At 36.6% G+C, this 20,000-nt stretch overlaps 3 protein-coding genes across 7 annotated transcripts in view; 1 reads left to right on the forward strand and 2 right to left on the reverse strand.

Annotated features, from left to right (window-relative positions):
• LOC135218487 (protein O-linked-mannose beta-1,2-N-acetylglucosaminyltransferase 1-like) overlaps positions 1-16,061 on the reverse strand; it is a 180,549-nt gene extending 164,488 nt beyond the window's left edge. For both annotated transcript variants that reach the window (XM_064254834.1, XM_064254833.1), the window contains exon 1: positions 15,769-16,061. The gene's annotated coding sequence lies outside the window, so the exon portion shown is untranslated. The remainder of the gene's footprint in view (positions 1-15,768) is intronic.
• The window catches only part of LOC135218490 (uncharacterized), a 256,375-nt gene that overhangs the window by 146,481 nt on the left and 89,894 nt on the right, over positions 1-20,000 (forward strand). For all 4 annotated transcript variants that reach the window (XR_010315343.1, XR_010315342.1, XR_010315344.1 and 1 more), the window contains one exon: positions 15,998-16,120. Coding sequence is in view for 1 of the 4 variants with exons in the window: in XM_064254836.1 (XP_064110906.1) it covers positions 15,998-16,120 (123 nt within the window). In the remaining 3 variants the exon portion in view is untranslated. The remainder of the gene's footprint in view (positions 1-15,997; positions 16,121-20,000) is intronic.
• The window catches only part of LOC135218587 (uncharacterized), a 13,627-nt gene continuing 10,590 nt past the window's right edge, over positions 16,964-20,000 (reverse strand). The window contains exon 4 of the mRNA XM_064254999.1: positions 16,964-16,987. Within this exon, the coding sequence (XP_064111069.1) occupies positions 16,964-16,987 (24 nt within the window). The remainder of the gene's footprint in view (positions 16,988-20,000) is intronic.

Here is a 20,000-nt window from a genome sequence, read left to right on the forward strand (position 1 = left end):
AGCAGTTAGAGCCTTTCTCGAAGATGGTGTTTTATGCTCAGTCCAAGAAGCTAAAATCAGAACTACCAACCAAACTCTACTTCTCTGTTGAATCTAGCTACATTCATGGTTGATTATGTTTAATAATGCGGAGAGATTCCCTTTACATTCTATTGATACTTGCATCGTTTTATGCATCTTCGCTAAAATAATTGATAATACACTATGATATTAAATATTTTTTCCACATTGCTCGAAATATACATTGGTAATATTGGTAATCCCGAGTTGAACGGAAATTTCAAATTGTTTCGTTTGTATAGTTTGAATTAATTACTATACTTTGAAATAATTACTATTACAATAATTTTTTCTTATGATTGTTATAAATATCATAGATTTGATATATGTGTGCATCATATGTTAGCTTTATTTTGCTTGATAGAGCTTTCACTATAGAAAAAAATAAGTTTTTCTGTTACGTGTTGTAGTTGCCAGTTAGTGAATTTCGAACGAAATCCTCTGAAATTTGTCGCTTCACTTCTGGAACTTACTGTACAACAACCTGGGTGGTCCAGCCATTTCCGTAAACATACGCAATCTTCTATTATTATAGCATCGTCAGATCTAGGTCCCCCCCATTTAAAAGGACGCAAGCTCTCTACCCTCTTTTATATCCCTTACCCGCTTTTACATCTCCGTGTTCCTGCTAAATGTAGTTGTGACGCGCTAAACAAACACGTTCCAGGCAGCGGGACTCGAACATTAGAAACGGCTCGGGCTGAATGAAAATTGGCAATTCTCCTCGTTGATTGATATAGACAGGGACGGTGTCAACACGGTAGAAGAAGACTTCGCTGACTACGGCGCCCAGGTCACGACATGATTCGTCTTTTGGTTCTCATAACGTCCCGAAAATGCGTCCTTTCGGATTTCAGTGGCTGGCTGATCAAGGGCCTCTTCCTCCGGGAGGGAAAATGGTCTCTCTTGAAGCAGGCGCTCTTGTTCATTTGATGAACCCCCGTTGGGGGGTAGTGCCGTCAGTGGACGGATTGGTCCTTGTGTTTACTAGGTATGATAATAATAGAATTATAACTCCCATTGAGCCAAGGTTAGTCATAAATTGATATGCACAGTGATGTATAAAATTTAAAGTTTCTGACCAGAATTTTCTCTTTTGCTACAAAGCATTGGATAAGCAACATTTGCTAGTATGGCCATTTTATAAGCAATAAACTGGGAAATGAATTACAAAGCTGTATAATTAACTTAAATTTGAACCAGACCAGGATAAAACAAAATTGAAATCCCTTAAAAGTTGGAAGCGTTAGTCGATTAAATTAAGTTTCCTTTGCGACTGACAATATGAGATAGGAATCAATGAATAATGAAATAAGCAACCCAGTAATGTAATTTACAACCTGCAAGAGAAATTTATGCAAAAACAATGAGATAAAGTCACAGTAAACAAAAAACAAAAATAAAAACCAGGAAAAAAATAAGAACAATCCCATAAAAAACATAAAAGTATTTTTTCCACGCGATTCCCATTTTTCCCCTCTGATATTCTTCCTCTCCAAGTTGAATGAAGCCATCAGCTATGCCATGCTGACTATATAGAATACTTGGTCTACAAGCCTATTGGAATAACATGACACCTCTCTCCCCATGTCGTGCCAGCGAACGGCTCCTAACATTGGAGTTCCACGTGACGTCCATTTTTATAAAATACAGTACAAAGAAATAGATCGGGCTTGCTGAGCCGGTAAAAAAAAAAAAAAAAAAAAAAAAAAAAAATTGAGGCATTGTTATATTTCACAGAAGTATCGAGTCATATCCCGTCGTACTGTTCGGCTTGATTTTGGCGATATCGTTCAGAGGAAGAAGGGATCATTGCTTCGTTAAGTTATTGTATAAAGTTGTCGTGTTGCATTGTAGGAGATTAGTTTTGTTTTTATTACGTGGCCGTCATGTCGACAAAGATATCGAGTTAGTTTGTCAAGGGGAATGCGTCACGTTTTGAAGTTCAGTACCGAAATTTTTAGCATCTTGGCTCATTTATTCTTGATAAGTATTATGTCAAAGAAATGTTGTTTGGTCTTCATCAAAATAAAGTTGATAACACCATTCTTTACTTGCAGAAGCATCAAGATCTGTATTATTATTATTATTATTATTATTATTATTGTTATTGTTATATTATTATTATTATTATTATTATTATTATTATTATTATTATCATTATTATTATTATTATCATTATTATCATTGGTTGCAGGTCCACAATAATATAGCATGTGAGTTTATGGTCTATATTATTGTGGACCTGCAACCATTGTCATCATTTTCGACACGGAAAGCTGTGCCCAGTATTATAATCATTATTATTATTATTATTGTTATCATTGGTGGTGGTGAAGCTGGTGTTAGTAATATTATTACCATCCATTTCATGTTATTTTGCCTGTAAGATAATGAGTTTTTTTTTATAATACATTACTTCTTAACAAATTTCACCAAAGTAACAAAATCAAAGGGAGTAACGCACCACTTTAAAAGAAGTAAAGACATTACTTTAAAAACGCTCGTCAAAAAATCCCCTGATTTGATCGCCGCGAATGGTAGGGAGGTGAGAGGGAATCCCCACCCCCCCTAGTTTCAAGGTTGACCCTGTGTCCCGTTGATTGACGGATGTCAATTCGGGTTGTCAGTGCGGCGAAAGACTTTCTGGTTAATGATGGGATTTGACGGGTTCATATACAGTAGTAATCGGAGGATATAGAATTTAGTGTTCAAAAGATGTGTAAATGAGGTTTTTTTTTCGGTAAGTGCCATATTCTCTTTCTACTTTATGTTTTTTTTTATCTTCTTATAATACGCTTAAGATGAGTTAGATGAGTTTTTTTCTTCAAGTGCCATATTTTCTTTCTACTTTATGGTTTTTTATCTTCTTATAATACGCTTAAGATGAGTTAGATGAGTTCTTTTCTTTAAGTGCCATATTTTCTTTCTACTTTATGGTTTTTTATCTTCTTATAATACGCTTAAGATGAGTTCTTTCTGTAATTGCCATATTTTCTTTCTACTTCATAGTTTTTTTTATCTTTTTATCTTTTTATAATACGCTTAAAATGAGTTTTTTTTCTGTAAGTGTCATATTTTCTTTCTACATAATGGTTTTTTTATCTTTTTATAATACGCTTAAGGTCATTTCTATTCCTCTAATTCATCTGTTACTTTCAGAGGAGTTTATAGAACATTTTATTTCTATGAGTGTCGTATTGACCAATGAATAAACCACGTCCTTAGCGAAATGACCCATATATATATCTGGAAAAAGGGTCAAATGAATTAAACGACCTGATTCAGTCATTCAACAAGTGCGTCATCTTGTTTTGAAGAAGACACTTGCAAAGAAAATAAATATAATGAAGAAAATTAGGCTTAGGAGACTGATAAGCGTTAAGGTATGTTGAAAGATTGTCTTTATTTTGATCTGGGCAGAGATAGAGTTCATTTAGAAATACTTCTTGAATTAGCAGAGACGTTGCTATTCAACGAACAAGGGACCATAAAAAAAATAATCGGCATAGAACAGTTAGCTACAATATACAAAATTTATAACAAAATATCTACGAGAAGCAGCCCTCCTCTTCTCTTGGAAACATCGAATAGATTCGGGGGACCGAATCTATTCATATCCGTCTCCAAAAGTCATTTCCTCCTCCGGGGAATCCGCATAACGATATTCATACACATGGGCTAATACGCGTCATTATCTCCCTCACGAATTGACTTACTCTTCGCCATTTAAGATAATTACATTTAATTAATCTTTATTACAAGGACACGGGTCCTTAAGCCGAACGGAGCCATTGATTAGGCAGGAACTCCGCCAGCGCCAAAGACACTATTAACCGAAATTGACCTCCATTCGGTTGGTCCTCCAGAGAGAGGGGGGTAGGGGGGAGTGTGGTGGGGGGGAGGGGGCGTGGGGGGGAGGATGGGGTTGTGTGGCGGTTTATCCTTCGATCCGGATTAAAAATACTTGGCCGACGCTCAAAGAGTATTACATGTAATCAGATGGTAACGTATACCTCCTCTGGGAAAAACAAATTCGTGGCTCTCTCTCTCTCTCTCTCTCTCTCTCTCTCTCTCTCTCTCTCTCTCGAAGTTGGAAATAGTGGCCCCTGCTTATTTATCTCCTTGACGGAGGTAAGTTGCAAGAAATAACTGTTAAGCTAAGAGAGTTTGAAATGAGACTTACTTTTAAATCAGTGAGCTGGTGTTGTTACAAAATTATTATATACTGGTTCAAGTGACACAAGCATATAAAATTGTAACATGTCTTGAGAGCTGTCTAAAGAGACTTGAGAGGACATAATGACTTCCAGGTTTGGATCACAAAGGAAGGTTGGGATCAGTAGGTAGGGCTCAAGAAAAGCGGCTGTCATCAAAGCACACGACACCTGAACTTGATTTTCAAGGTCAAACGTATAAGACGATAAGACACCAGAGAAAATGCTTGAAAATTTTCCAAATAAAATGACGCAAGGATGTCGTAGTGTACAGAACAGGATCATATCACGTAGTGGAGTTGAATGCCAAAGTGGATAGCAAAACATTGCAGAAATAAATAAGAGTTGAAAAAAATGAAGTGGATAAATAATAAATGTGAGAAAGGTTAAATGATTAAATAATAGAGTTAAGAAAAAGGTTAGGGAATATACACAAAGATCATAGTGAGATGGTTGCAAAGAGAAGCAAAATTCCATATTGGGGAGCCGAAGATTCCCAAAGGTTAAGAAGATAAATCTTTGAGAGAAGGGTTTTCCACTGAAGCTACTGATATTTAGCTTTTTGGACTAACCGGCGCCCACAGTCTACAGATTGCTGGAATTCTGGAATCTCAATTTGATGACTTGTTCATGAGTTTCCGAGTCTCTGGGTCATATTTACTATATGTGTATATGTATATATATATATATATATATATATATATATATATATATATATATATATATATAACACATACGAGCAAAAATGAAGAGGGGTTGCAAATTCTGACTGGTTTCGGCTTTATTGCTAAGCCATTTTCAGGTGGCTGCCAATGGCTTAGCAATAAAGCCGACACCGGTCAAGTTTTAAACCCCATTTTCATTTTTCCTTGTGGACGTTAGACTTATATAAATCATTCGTTAAAGTAATTACAGTGGTGAATTTTATATGCGCAGAGTATATAGTCTTTTTACAGTGCCATTTGAATTATGGCACGGTCCATGTTAGCACGTATGTAACTCAGAAACCAGACGCTGTTATTGCTGGAAAAAGATCGAAACAAAAGCCAAACCGCGGCCTTGTACGTAGTACTTCCTCTCGCTACTTTTACATCGAAGCAGCTACAGGAATATTCGTGGCCGGGGGAAAATATTATCGAACATGCCTATCATGTCCGGAGAAAATCCGTTCTTTTAGACCAACAACATTCCAGCAAACATTCTCAATAACAATAACGAGAGAGAGAGAGATAGGCGTGGGGGGAAAGAGAGTATCAAAATAAGCCGGAAACACGGCACTTTCGTTACGTTTTTTACCATAATAACATTCCAGCAAACATTCAAAATAACAACGGAAAGAGAGAGAGAGAGAGAGAGAGAGAGAGAGAGAGAGAGAGAGAGAGAGAGAGAGAGAGAGAGAGAATGTAATATAAGCATAATTCACTTTCGTTATCTGCTATGGTCATTTATGTCACAGAATGTGGAAAATATAAATACCAGTTAAAGAGGTCCGCTCCACTTACCACGTACCAAATGAAAACTCATTTTACTCCCAAATTTATGTTTCTTTATATAATAAGCAATAAGACCATTGTCGTTGAAGACATCCTTCATAAGTACCAAGAATAAATATGGTACCTGCGCAACAAAAGATAAAAAAAGTGTTGAAAGACAAAGGGTCTTGCTTCTTTTACGGCTAAGGCATCCTCTGAAACAGGAGTAGCAAATTTGTTTCCATATGCAGCGGGACACATAAAATCATTGACGGACCACTGAAAAGAGAACCAACGCCAAAGCATGCAAGACAGATGCCCTGTGGAAACAGAAACAACACCAAAGCATGTAAGACGGACGTCCTGTATTTGTAGATTAGTCAGTGGAAGGCCGGTCACAGACACCTCATTTTCCATGCAAAACCAAGACGACTTGTTTCTACAAGGCTGTTCAACAGATCACAGAAACAAAGGAGTAAGGAAGGAAGAAGAAGGAGAAGAGGAGGAAGAAGAAGAAGAAGAAGCTTGTCTCTGGGGATCCAATTATCCTGAACAACTTTTTCCACATTGGCCATCTCGAAAGAAAAGACTTTCATGAAGCTTCATCGTTAGTCTTTTCAGCTCTGAAAGAAAGTTTTTTTTTTTTTTTTTTTTTTTTTTTTTTAGGGAACTCTGTGGTTATTGCTTGAAAACGAGGCGCTATTCTTGATGAGTTTTCGTCTATCTGTTTGTCTGTCCATCTGTAAAATCTATATATCCCTCTAGCCATATTCTATCTAATTTGTACAGGTATATTAGTAGCGGGGACCATATAGCGGGCCTTAACTTGTTAGTTGTGAGAATTTGATTAAACAATATCCCAAGAATGTACGAAAATGCATTGAAGAAAATCTCGAACAACTGATTTGTAAGAACATTTTCTGGTGAAAACTTTTAAACTTTCCAGTGAAACGTTTTGCGATAAAAACATGTAATTCGAACTAGTTGTGATAAAGAAAAACAAAAGCTTTGAGAAGAGGAAAAGAATATCATAACTGGAAAAATAACGATGGATTAAACATCAACAGAAAAATGATTCTGTAAAGAAAACTTTCGCTTACTTAGTTTCTTAAAAGGGTAACTAGCAAACATTTACTTATTGAAATAGAATACCAATTGTTTGCCAGTGTTTTAGGTAATTTCTAACTACCTTGTTTAATCATCCATTCTTGCAATCCACTTTACGTCGTAACTAAACATAGATGTTCATCAAAAGCTCATATAATTATCAGAGATTTTTACCTTTAAGGTTATATTTGAATTTTGTGTAACGGCGAATTCTTTTGAATAAAATAAGCCACTGAATTAAAATAGGGACTTTTGTACCTCAACGTTGTCACTACTAACATGAAAATTGAACCAAAACAAATAAGCGAAAAGAAACTGTTAATAGATAGTATGTAACTTAAAATTTCCTTCATATTGAGTAGATAGGAAACAGAGACCTCATTCACGAACAGCTTCCTTTTCAACAAAGTGACCATCCTTAAAACGCCCATATCCATCTCACGTTTTTACATCACAATAACCCTCGGCTATAAAGAGCTATGCGACATCCGCGTCCGCCAGTTGAACGCATCCAGAATTGCTTTGTAAGAGCCCACGTTTGTGACATTTCAAAACCAAACGAACGACCCCATACGTAGGGGAGACCTTAATACGCAATAGCCAATCACCGCGTACGGATTGCCCCCCATAAATATAGAAAGCCTCAAAGATAATAATAAAGGGAGATAAGCGACAAATACCTAAGATTTAGCCGAATCCCGCGGATAAAGAAATGAAATTTTCATGGCCGCCCACAAAATACAAATCAAATAATGTAAAACGCGGAGATTAACTCGTCTGGCTCCCGTTATATATTCGGGATAAAGAAACAACCATTGTATTGGCAGGTATGAATTGTTGTTGGGAGCGCTGCCCCCTGCTGGCCACCCCTCCACCCCACCCCTCTCTCCGGACGATTGTGGCAATGCCGAAACAATTTCCGAAGTGGCAGACTTATTGTAGGAATGTCTGTACTACAGTGAATAGGTGAAATTAAGAATTAACTGACGTTGCATATTAGATGTGAGAGGTTAATGGTTTCTTTATGTAGTGCGAGAGAAATTGCTCTGTGTGTGTGTGTGTGTGTGTGTGTGTGTGTACCATGGATTTATACGAACAATTAAAGAGGACATGGATCTTGCTATATCAGTTCAATATATAGAAATATACATGTATTTATGTATATATATATATATATACATGATCTATATATATACATATATATATATATATATATTATTTATTATATATATATATCTATATATATATATATATTCCCATCCAACTTACTTCGTAGTCGTGGGTGAAACCCCATGTGCAGAAAATTCCCAAAGACCACAGCTCCATATACTATATCATGCCACTCATTTTATGTAGAAATAATAAAATCCAAAATAAGAAAGAAACAAATAAAGAGAGGAACAAAGAATATCAGGTGAAAGAAAAAACCAGTCATCACCGCGATATTCAGTGTCAGCAAAATATTTCCAAGCATCAGCTCCAAGATACAACTCAAGAGATAAGAACTGTATTTATGATGCAAGAGGATATTGCAGATACGGAGAAAATTGCAGATTCAGACACAAAATGAATAATTATGATGAAGGAAGGTCAAATATTATGGAAACGTTGGATTTTTTAATGTCAGAATTTCTGGAAATGAAGAAAAGAACAACATACCAGAACAGGAAAGAGACATGGGAAAATCCTTATTATTACCCATATTAAATGAAGGAGAAAACACGCAAACCATCATAGTGATGAATGCGCAGGGTTTAGTTTTGAGGACCTCAAAAAGAAAAATAGAGTACTTAGAAGAACTAACCCAAATTGAAAAGAAAATAGATATAATGAATATAAGTGAAACCTGGTATTCCCAAGAGACTGGGAATGATGATCAAATAAAAGGGTTCCAAACTTATAGATCAGATAGAAAAAATAGGAATCAAGGGGGAACCGCAATATATGGGAAAGACAAAAAACACGGAAAAATATATGAGAAATATAGTAACTCAGAATGTGAACTAATAGCGGTAGAATTTGAATCTGAAAAATTAATGAACATAGTTATATATAGACCCCCTAATACTAAAGAGTTTGACTTAATAATAGAAAAATTGGATGATATATGTAGAAATCACAAGGACTGGACTATTCTCCTATCTGGAGACTTTAACTTTCCTTTCGTAGACTGGAAAGAACGAATAGGAGATTGTGGTTGTATTTATACATATAAAAAAGAGAGTAATAGTAGTGCAGAGGATAAGAGGCAATTCGAAAAGCTATTAGATATGCTACTAGAATACAACATTCAGCAAATAAATCACCTGCCAACAAGAAATGAAAATACTTTAGACCTAGTATTTGTGAACGAGGTGAATTATGTTAAAGAAATAATGGTTTATAATGTGAGTATTTCCGACCATAATGTCATAGAATTAACAGTCCATTCCAAAGCAAGTGAAAACAGAGATAAGCAAGAAATGAAAAAGTGGGAAGGATATGGAAAATACAACTTCTACAGTAAAAATATAAAATGGTCAGAAATAAATGAAGAATTAAACAAAGATTGGGATAATATTTTTGTAAGTGATGACATAAGGGTAAATACGGAGATATTATATAAAATATTAGAGAAAATAGTGGATAAATATATACCGAAGAAGAAAAGTAAACATCAGTCATGCATACCAAGAGACAGAATGATCTTGTTACAGAAAATCAGAAAGTGGAAAAAAGGTCTTGCAAAAGAAAAAATTGCATGGAAAGTTATAGAACTAAAAAGTAAGATAGAAAATGCAGAACAAAAGATTATACAATCAAAAGAAAATGAAAAACGGGACTTGGAAGAAAAAACACTAGTAAATATCAAGCAAAACCCCAAACTATTATACTCGTACGCGAAAAAGATGAATAAAAGAAGAATAGAAATAAGCCCTCTAAGAATTGAAGGGAGATTAACGAATGGAAAAAAGGAAATATGCAACATATTGGCGGAACGATATAAGAGAGAATTCACCCCTAGAATTGATAATGAAGATAATGATATAGAAGTAAGGGACGAAAATAGTGAATATTTAGCTGACATAGATATTAATGAAGCTGATATTGTGCAGGCTATTAATGAAATTAAAAATGGAGCTGCTGCAGGGCCTGATGGTGTCTTTGCTATTTTGTTAAAGAAAGTTGTTCATTCTATCGCAAAGCCACTTGCAATATTATTAAGACAAAGTGTAGATACAGGCAATATTTATGATGAGCACAAATTAGCATATATTACCCCTACATTCAAAAGTGGATCAAGACTAGAGGCAAGTAATTATAGGCCTGTGAGTCTAACATCACATATTATGAAAGTGTATGAAAGGGTAATGAAGAAAAATATTATGAAGCATTTAATAAAAAATAATTTGTTTAATATAGGACAACATGGTTTCGTACCCGAAAAAAGTACACAAACCCAACTGTTAGTCCACCGTGAGAACATATACAAAAATATGAAAAGCGGAAATGAAACAGATGGGGTTTGTCTAGACTTTGCAAAAGCTTTTGACTGGGTAGACCATAATATATTAGCGAAGAAAATTAGAAAACATAATATAGTGGATAAAGTAGCAAGATGGTTAAAAAAAATTTTACACAACAGAAAACAGATAGTTATTGCAAACGATGAGAAATCGGATGAAGCTAAGGTAATATCCGGTGTGCCACATGGTACGGTGTTAGCTGCATTACAGTTTGTTATTATGATTGCAGACATAGACAGTAATGTTAAGGACTCGGTAGTGAGTAGTTTCGCCGATGACACAAGAATAAGTAGAGAAATTACTTGTGATGAAGATAGGAACGCGCTACAAAGAGACCTTAGCAAAGTATATGATTGGGCAGAGGTAAATAGGATGGTATTTAACTCTGATAAATTTGAATCAATAAATTATGGAGACAGAGAAGGAAAGCTATATGCATATAAGGGACCTAATAATGAGACAATCACAAATAAGGAAGCAGTTAAAGACCTTGGTGTGATGATGAATAGGAACATGTTATGCAATGATCAAATAGCAATTCTATTGGCAAAATGTAAAGCAAAAATGGGAATGTTGTTACGGCACTTCAAAACAAGAAAAGCTGAACACATGATTATGCTTTATAAAACAAATGTTCGTAGTCCTCTTGAATATTGCAATATGATATGGTACCCACACTATCAAAAGGATATTGCACAAATAGAGAGTGTACAAAGGTCCTTTACAGCTAGAATAGAAGAAGTTAAGGACCTTGACTACTGGGAAAGACTACAATCCTTAAAATTATATAGTTTAGAAAGGAGAAGAGAACGCTACATGATAATTCAGGCATGGAAACAGATAGAAGGTATAGCCGAAAACATCATGGAGCTAAAAATATCAGAAAGAGCAAGCAGAGGTAGATTAATAGTGCCCAAAACTATACCAGGAAGAATAAGGAGAGCACACAGAATATTAATCCACTACGCACCAGCATCGATAATGCAGCGTCTATTCAATGCGTTGCCAGCTCATCTGAGGAATATATGAGGAGTGAGCGTAGATGTGTTTAAGAATAAGCTCGACAAATATCTCAGCTGCATCCCAGACCATCCAAGATTGGAAGATGCAAAATATACCGGAAGATGTACTAGCAACTCTCTGGTAGACATTAGAGGTGCCTCACACTGAGGGACCTGGGGCAACCCGAACAAGATGTAAGGTCTGTATCATCAATCCACGCCTGTCTGTTTGTCTATTGCTTCAGAAATATAGTTTTTTTTTTGGTGGGGGTGGGGGAGGAGGAGGGGGCCTTCCTACCATCCTCCGTTGTTTCCACATGTCCAAAGCTTCTCACACACTGATCACGCCTACAACCTGTGTTAACTTTATTTTTTTTTTTACCGCCATATCTGTGCATCTCCACATCCACGTACCATTGATACCTTTGATAACGAAGGAGGAAGAGTTACAGACCCAACGATTCTGTAATTACTCTTAAATTTTATCAAATTGTGATTAGAAACAATATAAATAAGTTACAAAAAAAAATTGGGGGGTGGGTGGCTGTTTCTACGGCGCCATCGAGTTTTCTGTGCGGTGGTGGCCTCAGCCACGGCCCGTAAAACTTAGCTGCGGCCCATGTTGTTGGTACCTATAGCACTGCCAGAAGTACGGTTGTGGCTAACATAATCTTTAGATAAAAAAAAAAAAAAAAAAAAAAAAAACTACTGAGGCTAGAGGGCTGCAATTTGGTATGTTTGCTGATTGGAGGGGTCGATGGTGAACATAACCAATTTGCAGCCGTTAGACCTCAATAGTTTTTAAGATCTGAGGGCGGACGGACAGACAAAGCTGGTACGATAATTTTCTTTTACAGAAAACTAAAAGTTAAGCTACACGTTCAGGAGAAGCAAGACAAGATCTGGAAGAAGGACGTAAGTTGGTTGAATACAGAATTTCTTCTTGTTTCTCACTTGCTGAGAGCAGCTGCGATAGGTTTTAGTTCTCGGTTCTCTCTCTCTCTCTCGTACTCTTTACCTCCGTCCGTGTTCATGGCGTCTACCATGGACAGAAATGGAGGTAATTAAACAACCGAAAAGACCGAAATGAAACTCGCTAAGTAAATTTCTTGTCCGTCACGAACGACCGCAAGTTCAGCACCTTCAGTCGGAAGAATTATGGAAATCCTTTTGTCAGTGGCAGACGATGCTGTTATCAAGGATACGTCCCCATCTCTCTCTCTCTCTCTCTCTCTCTCTCTCTCTCTCTCTCTCTCTCTCTCTCTCTCCGTTTCAAAGGATTTTGCATAAGCAATGATCGGGGCAGAATATGCGCGGAAGATTGACCTACTCTGCTTGTCGATTCAGGGATTTCTTTGGTAAAAAAGTTCTGATCTCTTGGGCAGTATTCGACGTTTGCTGCTTATCTGACTGCTCAGCCTGTTGCTTGCTACACTGACGTCTCATCCACAACAAACATTACATTACAACACCGTCGAGAGGTGATCTTTTCTAACAAATCATAATAAAGATTAGTTCTTCGTGGCAACATTAAGTTTTGGCTTAGATCTTTTTAGTCTTTCTGTCCCCGGCATACCTCGAGCCGATACTTAATCAGATGTAGTTTAAAAAAGATTGTATATTATCTTACAGTAGAATGGAGAAGGCTCAAGAAACTTCAATAGAGGAATAATGAGAAGACGTTCAAAACAAGAGAGGGACAACGAGAATCATCATTGTCTATGATGAGCTAACACAAGATACTAATCTTTATGGCAGACTCGGTTAAATGAACCACTCACCAAGTAAATCAGGTATTGCAATGGCCTCTGGTGAATGAAAACCTCTGCACACAATCATTTCACAACTCATGAAACGAAAAGGAACAAATAAAACAAGAAATGGGAGAAGCGACATTATCAGAACCAGAGAAGACAAAGGAAGGAGGAGAATCCGAAAGTTGAAGAGATCTGAGAAGGAAACGTGAAAATAGGTGGTCAGACGGGTGTTACCAGGCTACCCTGTGGGATTAGGAACTTACCGCTGTAGAGTAGGATGCCACATTTTGGGCACAGTGAGAGGATCCAGAAATGACGCAAGAGAGAGGGTCATTAATCAAACGGATTGCCTCAGATTCAATACCGTCGAGAGAGAGAGAGAGAGAGAGAGAGAGAGCATCCCAAACATGAAAACGATATTTCTAGCAAAGGCCAGTAAGTCTGACGATAAAATCTTAATAACGGGGAACAAGAAAAAGGTTTTGCTGCTTTTAAAAAATTCACTCATTTTTAGAGGCTGAAGTTCATTCCCTCTTTCATGTGATAGTTTATTGAACATGTAAAAAATGAACGGTGTGAAGCTTGTCAAAATGGTCATCAATATAGTACGCAGGCTTCTACAGAATAGTGTCCATAAATGAAAAAGGAAAATCAGAGCCGGGTAAAGTGTGGTTGAAAATCCATAGAGAAGTTACCAATGAATAAGGACGAAACAGGAATGAATGAGTAAGTACACAAAGAAAGCCTCGTGGGGGAAAATTTTTTAAAAACTTACGGCAGAGGAACTTTTTATGTTTTTGCACCAAATCTTCTCATTATAAACCTTTATAACGTCTAAGACAGTGTCCTCATTTTGTCTCCTTTCACGTTGCAGTAAAATTAGCAAAATATCTCTGGCACTGTGCACAGCCACTGTGGCGTTTTAGAGGATGTTAAAACATCGTGAAACACCTACCAAGTGGCTATTTACTCATGAGGGAAACACCCTATTTTAACCCAGGGAGAAAGCTAACTTCTACACAGGAAAAGTATATTCCAGTGAGAGCAGAACAAAAATCTGAATTATATTGCGCGCGTACTGTCATCTCTGTAGATATAACAAGCCTTATAATGAAGACCTAATTCTTAGCATTATTCGAGAGGTTTTTATTAGAGCAGTGAAATAAGGGATACTTGAAATGGAATGTATCATCAAGTGATCTCAAATGTCTGCAATTATAGAACAGGTGCCATCTATATATATTTGGTCAGTCATGGGGACAGAGCATTGGTATTAAATGCTCTAATGAAAAGACCTTGATTTATAGCCGAATTCAGCTTCCTCCCAGCTGACTTCACCAGTTACTGATCGGACCTAGAGCCCAGTTAAGGCTAGTGGAAAAACTGTAAAACGAATAGCATCATCTGCATACTATCTTATTTTTTTATGGCTAGTACCACCGTGATAATCTCATCTTCCTCTCACTGACCATTCGAAAAATAGTGGGGATAAAAGTACTTAGTTTCCAACACTTTAGTAACCTGGGATGCTCAAAGTACGTAGCCTTCCAACGCATACGTTTCTGATATTATTTGAGTATTATTATTTTCAATACTGACGTTTGTCCTTATTGTAACTAGTTATACCTAAGGGGCATTACAATATCATTAAGCATTGGCTTCCTAAAAGCACAAATGACTGTGAAAGCACGTGTCAATGACGCGGTTCCTTTTAAGTGAACGAATAGCATCTTTCCAGCTGCCTTAGAAAGCAATGGCAGGAAAAAGTATTATATTATACAAACTAACAATCAGCGCTAACATTAACTTTTGTGTCAAGCATATTACCTGACGTAATCTAGTTTTGTCTTTAGGGATGATTAAAAGCTTCGTGTGTTTGACAGATGCCAAGTTGCTGTTAGTAAAACTGTTAACCTGGCTCACCAAAGTTGCGACCGCGTTATTGCAACTACCATCATTCTTTTGGTGTAAATTAATGACCATTAACAGTCCTTCCCTCCTCCCCACAAACAAAAAAGTAAAGGAAAAATTCACGTACGATTCATTTATTAATTAAAGGTGCTATTTGCTTGGTTGTCCAGTTGCTGTCAGTGGGCACCTTTCCAAAATAATGATTGCATGTTACCTCTTAGGGAATTTATAGCTGATACAAAGCAGGGAGATGTTGCGCTATAAGGAATATCTGCATTTATGATATGTTCTTGACATTAAATACCATTATCCATAAATTTAAGTGTGAAAGATCTTAACAGTTTCATTTTCCATCTTACCATAAAACAAGTTTGATTGGAATGGAGTATTTCAGCATGCATGAAAGAATAAACGGGAAAAGATAATTAAAATCGTATTTTTGTATACAAATTTCACACATATATTTGTGTGTATGTAATTATATGTTTTATATATGTATGCAGATAGGTATGTAAGTATATATAAAGAATGCGAGAGAATGAAAGCCTTGAGTGACTGTCAGATATTACCTGCTATGTTAATGTAGTACATTGTCATTACGAAACCATACTACGCTAGCTTTGAAATTTAGGGTCAGTTTTATTCAGGAAGTCAAAAATATATTACGGCCATCAAATTACGTTAGGAGCATGCATAAATTTACCCAATTCTAGATCTGAGATCCCTTTTAACCTTACCTTTTCCCGTGTGAAAAATCCCGACTTGGTTTTTCAAGGAGCCTGCCTGTAATTAGCGGCGTCTTTGCACCTTTTCTCGGCCGAGTACTTTCAGATGCTTATTTTGCTACAGTAATTTATGTTCCACCGAACCAGCTAATCATTTTAGTCAGGTTTTTTTTTAGGGAGATCGCAGAGCAAAAGCATGCCCTGTCTCTGAGTGAACCTCGACCATTCTTTCTTATTTCAGTGATCAAAACACAGCCACGAGATCGAGCGCTGGACGAGCGAGACAGTCGACACCCTGCTCCGTCGAATGCTGAGCGCACACTGGCAGCTGGTTATCGAATCCAGTCCTGTAGGAGGGCCGTCGGTAGGTGCAGTGCCACTTCCAGGGTGCCTGCTCTGAGAGTTTACCATAGAATGGAGATACGCCCTCCGGCTGGTTGTTCTTGTCCCTAGCGTTATATGAATGCTTCATTCTATTTTTTTTTTCTTTCTTTTTCTTTTTTTTTTAGCAAAGGAAGCAGCATAGCGTTTTACGTTCTTTGACATAATTTCTTAAGCGTTGAATTGGCCTAAGTGACAGGTGCTCTGGGAGATTTTGTAAAGAACTTTTGATTTTGACTGTTTTTCATGTATATAGGAATATCATCTTCGCCATTAGGAATTTTCCATTTCTCCATTTAAAACATTGAATATTCCGATTGCAGCAATTAATAGCTCTGATGTTTTTATTGAATTCCACGCTGATATCCTCAGGCATTTCGAACACAGAACATTAAAAGTGACACTGCAATATGACCACGATGGGAGAACGGAAACCCCAAAGCACCACCTGTGTCACTGTTACACATCCCGTAAGAGTTAAAAGAAATAACAATAAATAGTAGAGAAAAAAGGAATAGATATGGCAAAATGTTCTACGTAGGTCCAACGAAAACTGGAGAATTGGCTGCTGTCATTTCCTATTGTACCTTCAGCCTGGTTGAGAGTCTGTTCATGTGAAACGTATTACTTATTTTGGAAAAAATGAAACGATGGAAATCATTTTTCCCGAGACGTCTACAAGAAATGATACTCCAGTAATTCGAAAATATTATCGACTTTTAGGTATTATTACAATAAATATAGATTAAAAAGCAATGCACCTCCCCCTCCCCATTCTCTCCCAACCGCCACCCCTACCCCCACCGTCCATCTGAGATCTCCTACTTCATCTTACTTCATCAGTAAAAATCTAAAAAGAAGTATTGAGTGATTTGAGGTACACAAACATTTGAGATGCTCCTTAAACTACGATGTTAATTCATTCCGAATTCCTTGAGCAGGAAACGTATGGAGATTTAAGCGTTGCAAATGGAATATAAGCAGGGTGACCTTTTTTTTTATTTTTTTTTATTCTCAACATCGCACTCGAAAGTTTTATGCAAGGGTCTTCGTCCGATCTTCCCCATCGGAGATAACGGTTATCGCGGGGCCGTTCTCGTTTGAGTTACGACGTTTATCAACGCATGATTTATGCGCAACGGGCTGCTACTTCTACCGCATGAAATGCCGTTTGTTTCTCGCTGTTTATTAATAAAGAGAGAGAGAGAGAGAATCTTCTTTCGTAAGTTTAGGTGGTAGAAAATTGCGGTCAGTATGATCTCGTATTACGGAAATGCCGTGTTTGTGTGTGTGTGCGTGTGTATGTGTGTGTGCGTAGAGAGAGAGAGAGAGAGAGAGAGAGAGAGAGAGAGAGAGAGAGAGAGACCTTACCTTACCTTACAGACCTTACAGCTCGTTTGTGTTGCCCCAGGTCCCTCAATGTGAGGCACCTCTAAATTCTACCAGAGAATTGCTAATGCATATTTCGGTATATTTTGCATCTTCCAATCTTGGATGGTCTGGGATGCAGCTTAGAGAGAGAGAGAGCTATCCACCAAATTTCCTTCTCCTCTTCTTCCTTCATCTTACTTTCAGAAAGCCATTTTAGTAATATTCAGTAGATTTTATTTTTTGACAGCTACCCTGACGTTCGTGTCCATTCACATTTTGACTGCTGCAAGCAGAGGGTGTACGAGGATTCTCTCTGTGGTACACCGGGTCAGTTAAAAGTGGATATGTTCATCATGTGACCTTTCACACACATGTGTGAGCAAACCTTCGAAAAGAATTAAGAGGCGTATAGAAAATTTCACCACTGTTAAAATGCACCTGCCCTTGGCTCTTAATGGTCGCAAGTAAGGGTAGTAGTAAAAGGTTGGTCTGTTCATTGCACATTATAAGTCAGTGTTGAGGAATTATCGACTTTGATAACGACGTGGGTGGGTTTCTTGACTACAGACGTTATTATCATTATTATAATTTCCCTCTCCAGCTTGCAATAATATCGACAAATATGGTTGGTATTGATTTAAGTTAAACTGTCTTTAGTCCAGTAAGGGTTCTTCCGCACTTAGTCCGTAAATCGTTATAATGCGAATGGGATATCGATGGATGAAGTATATGAAAAATTTGGCCGGTAAGAAGAAGGAAAAAAAAATGTATATATAGATATATATATATATATTAGTATATAATTATATATATATATACTGTATATATATAAATATATACTTATATATATATTTATATCATATCTATCTAATTATATATTATCTATATATGATATATATATATATATATATATCTATATATATATATATATATATATATATATAATATATATATATCATATATATATATATATATATATATATATATATATATATAATATATATATATATATATATATATCTTAAGAACTCTACGGAGTCGTCACGCCACATTTAATTTACTCCAGACAGTCGCGGCAGAGGAGAAAGTGTCTGTCTTCAGTGGCAGGGATAGGCGATAAAGCACAGTTTGAAGTAGCTTTCAAATGTTGTATTTCTGTCGGTGATTACGGTAGGCTGTGTTTACATATCGTACCAGGGTGTAAAATGGAGGAGAGGAGGAAAAAAAGTAAATAAATTAATATAATAAAATATATGAAAAGAAATAACTGAAAAGATAAATGGATAAGGTAAATAAAAACTGTTGAAATGATCATACAGCATGAATTGATTATCTGTCGATTTGTAGTGTTGGATGATTAACAGAAAGGAACATTCCCACAAACGGAGATAGAGAGTGTTGTGGAGGAGGGGTTGGCTTTCCTACCTTGGAGGAGTTGACAGAGAAAATGAGTAAAATATTGAATATTTTCTAGAATGCGTTTCGAGAGTTTGCTAGATTTTCTGAGTCATTTTCTTGATAAAAATGTCGTTATAAGTATATGAAAGCACTTTATTACAGGCTTTGCCTAGTCTTGGGTTATCAGTTATCATTTGCCATCTGCACAGTCATCCAAATCGTAATCTTTGAATGATGACTACAAATACTCTTGTTACCTTAGAAATGGTATGCAATAGTCGCAATAGTGTCACTAATGTATATTCACTCTAGAGTTGTCTGCTGTTGTATCGTGGTAGCTGCTAAAGTAGGGCATGATTTGAGGTGTAACGATATATCTAATTGGCCTCTATACGTAGTATTCCATGTGCTTGTCAACCTACAAGGTAACCAATTAGTCTTTTTCGTCCTCCATTGTTGCCATAAGGATGACATCTAATTCGAACGGAAATGTTTGTCCTGCATCGCAATAATTATTTAAAACGGTTTATACTCCGAAGAAAAACAGACTTAATTGCTTTCAAACTTAAAGTAGAGTTTTGCTTATTTACTCTGAAGTCCTTGGTTAAGAGTACACACTTGACGCCATCGTAAAGAAAAAATGACTACTCCTCTCAGATGTGAAATATCGAATAATTAGCACTTCTTGAGCATTTCCTTACTCCAGACCTATTTACAAATATTTTATAAAGAATTTAAGACCTTGTAACAATGGATTTATTCATAAAGATGAGATATGTATAAATGAATGACAGTTTGGAGTAGGGCAGCAAATTTCACTTCGTTCAAATATGTACCCAGCTGTCTGAATTTTCGTTGTCACATTTGCTTACTGGTACATATTTTTATTTTATTATTATTTTGTTTACCTTTCACGTTTCCTCATCTATATCCAGTTTTCTTTTCATTTTTATAATATTAACTTCGTTATGCTTGCAAACTTACACATTCATCTCTCTCTCTCTCTCTCTCTCTCTCTCTCTCTCTCTCTCTCTCTCTCTCTTTCTTTCTTTTTCTGTTTCCTCGGGAACTTCGCATCTCATCATGGAAAGAGA

Source organism: Macrobrachium nipponense, chromosome 9 (assembly GCF_015104395.2).
Source record: "Macrobrachium nipponense isolate FS-2020 chromosome 9, ASM1510439v2, whole genome shotgun sequence".
Classification (NCBI taxonomy): Eukaryota; Metazoa; Arthropoda; class Malacostraca; order Decapoda; family Palaemonidae; genus Macrobrachium; species Macrobrachium nipponense.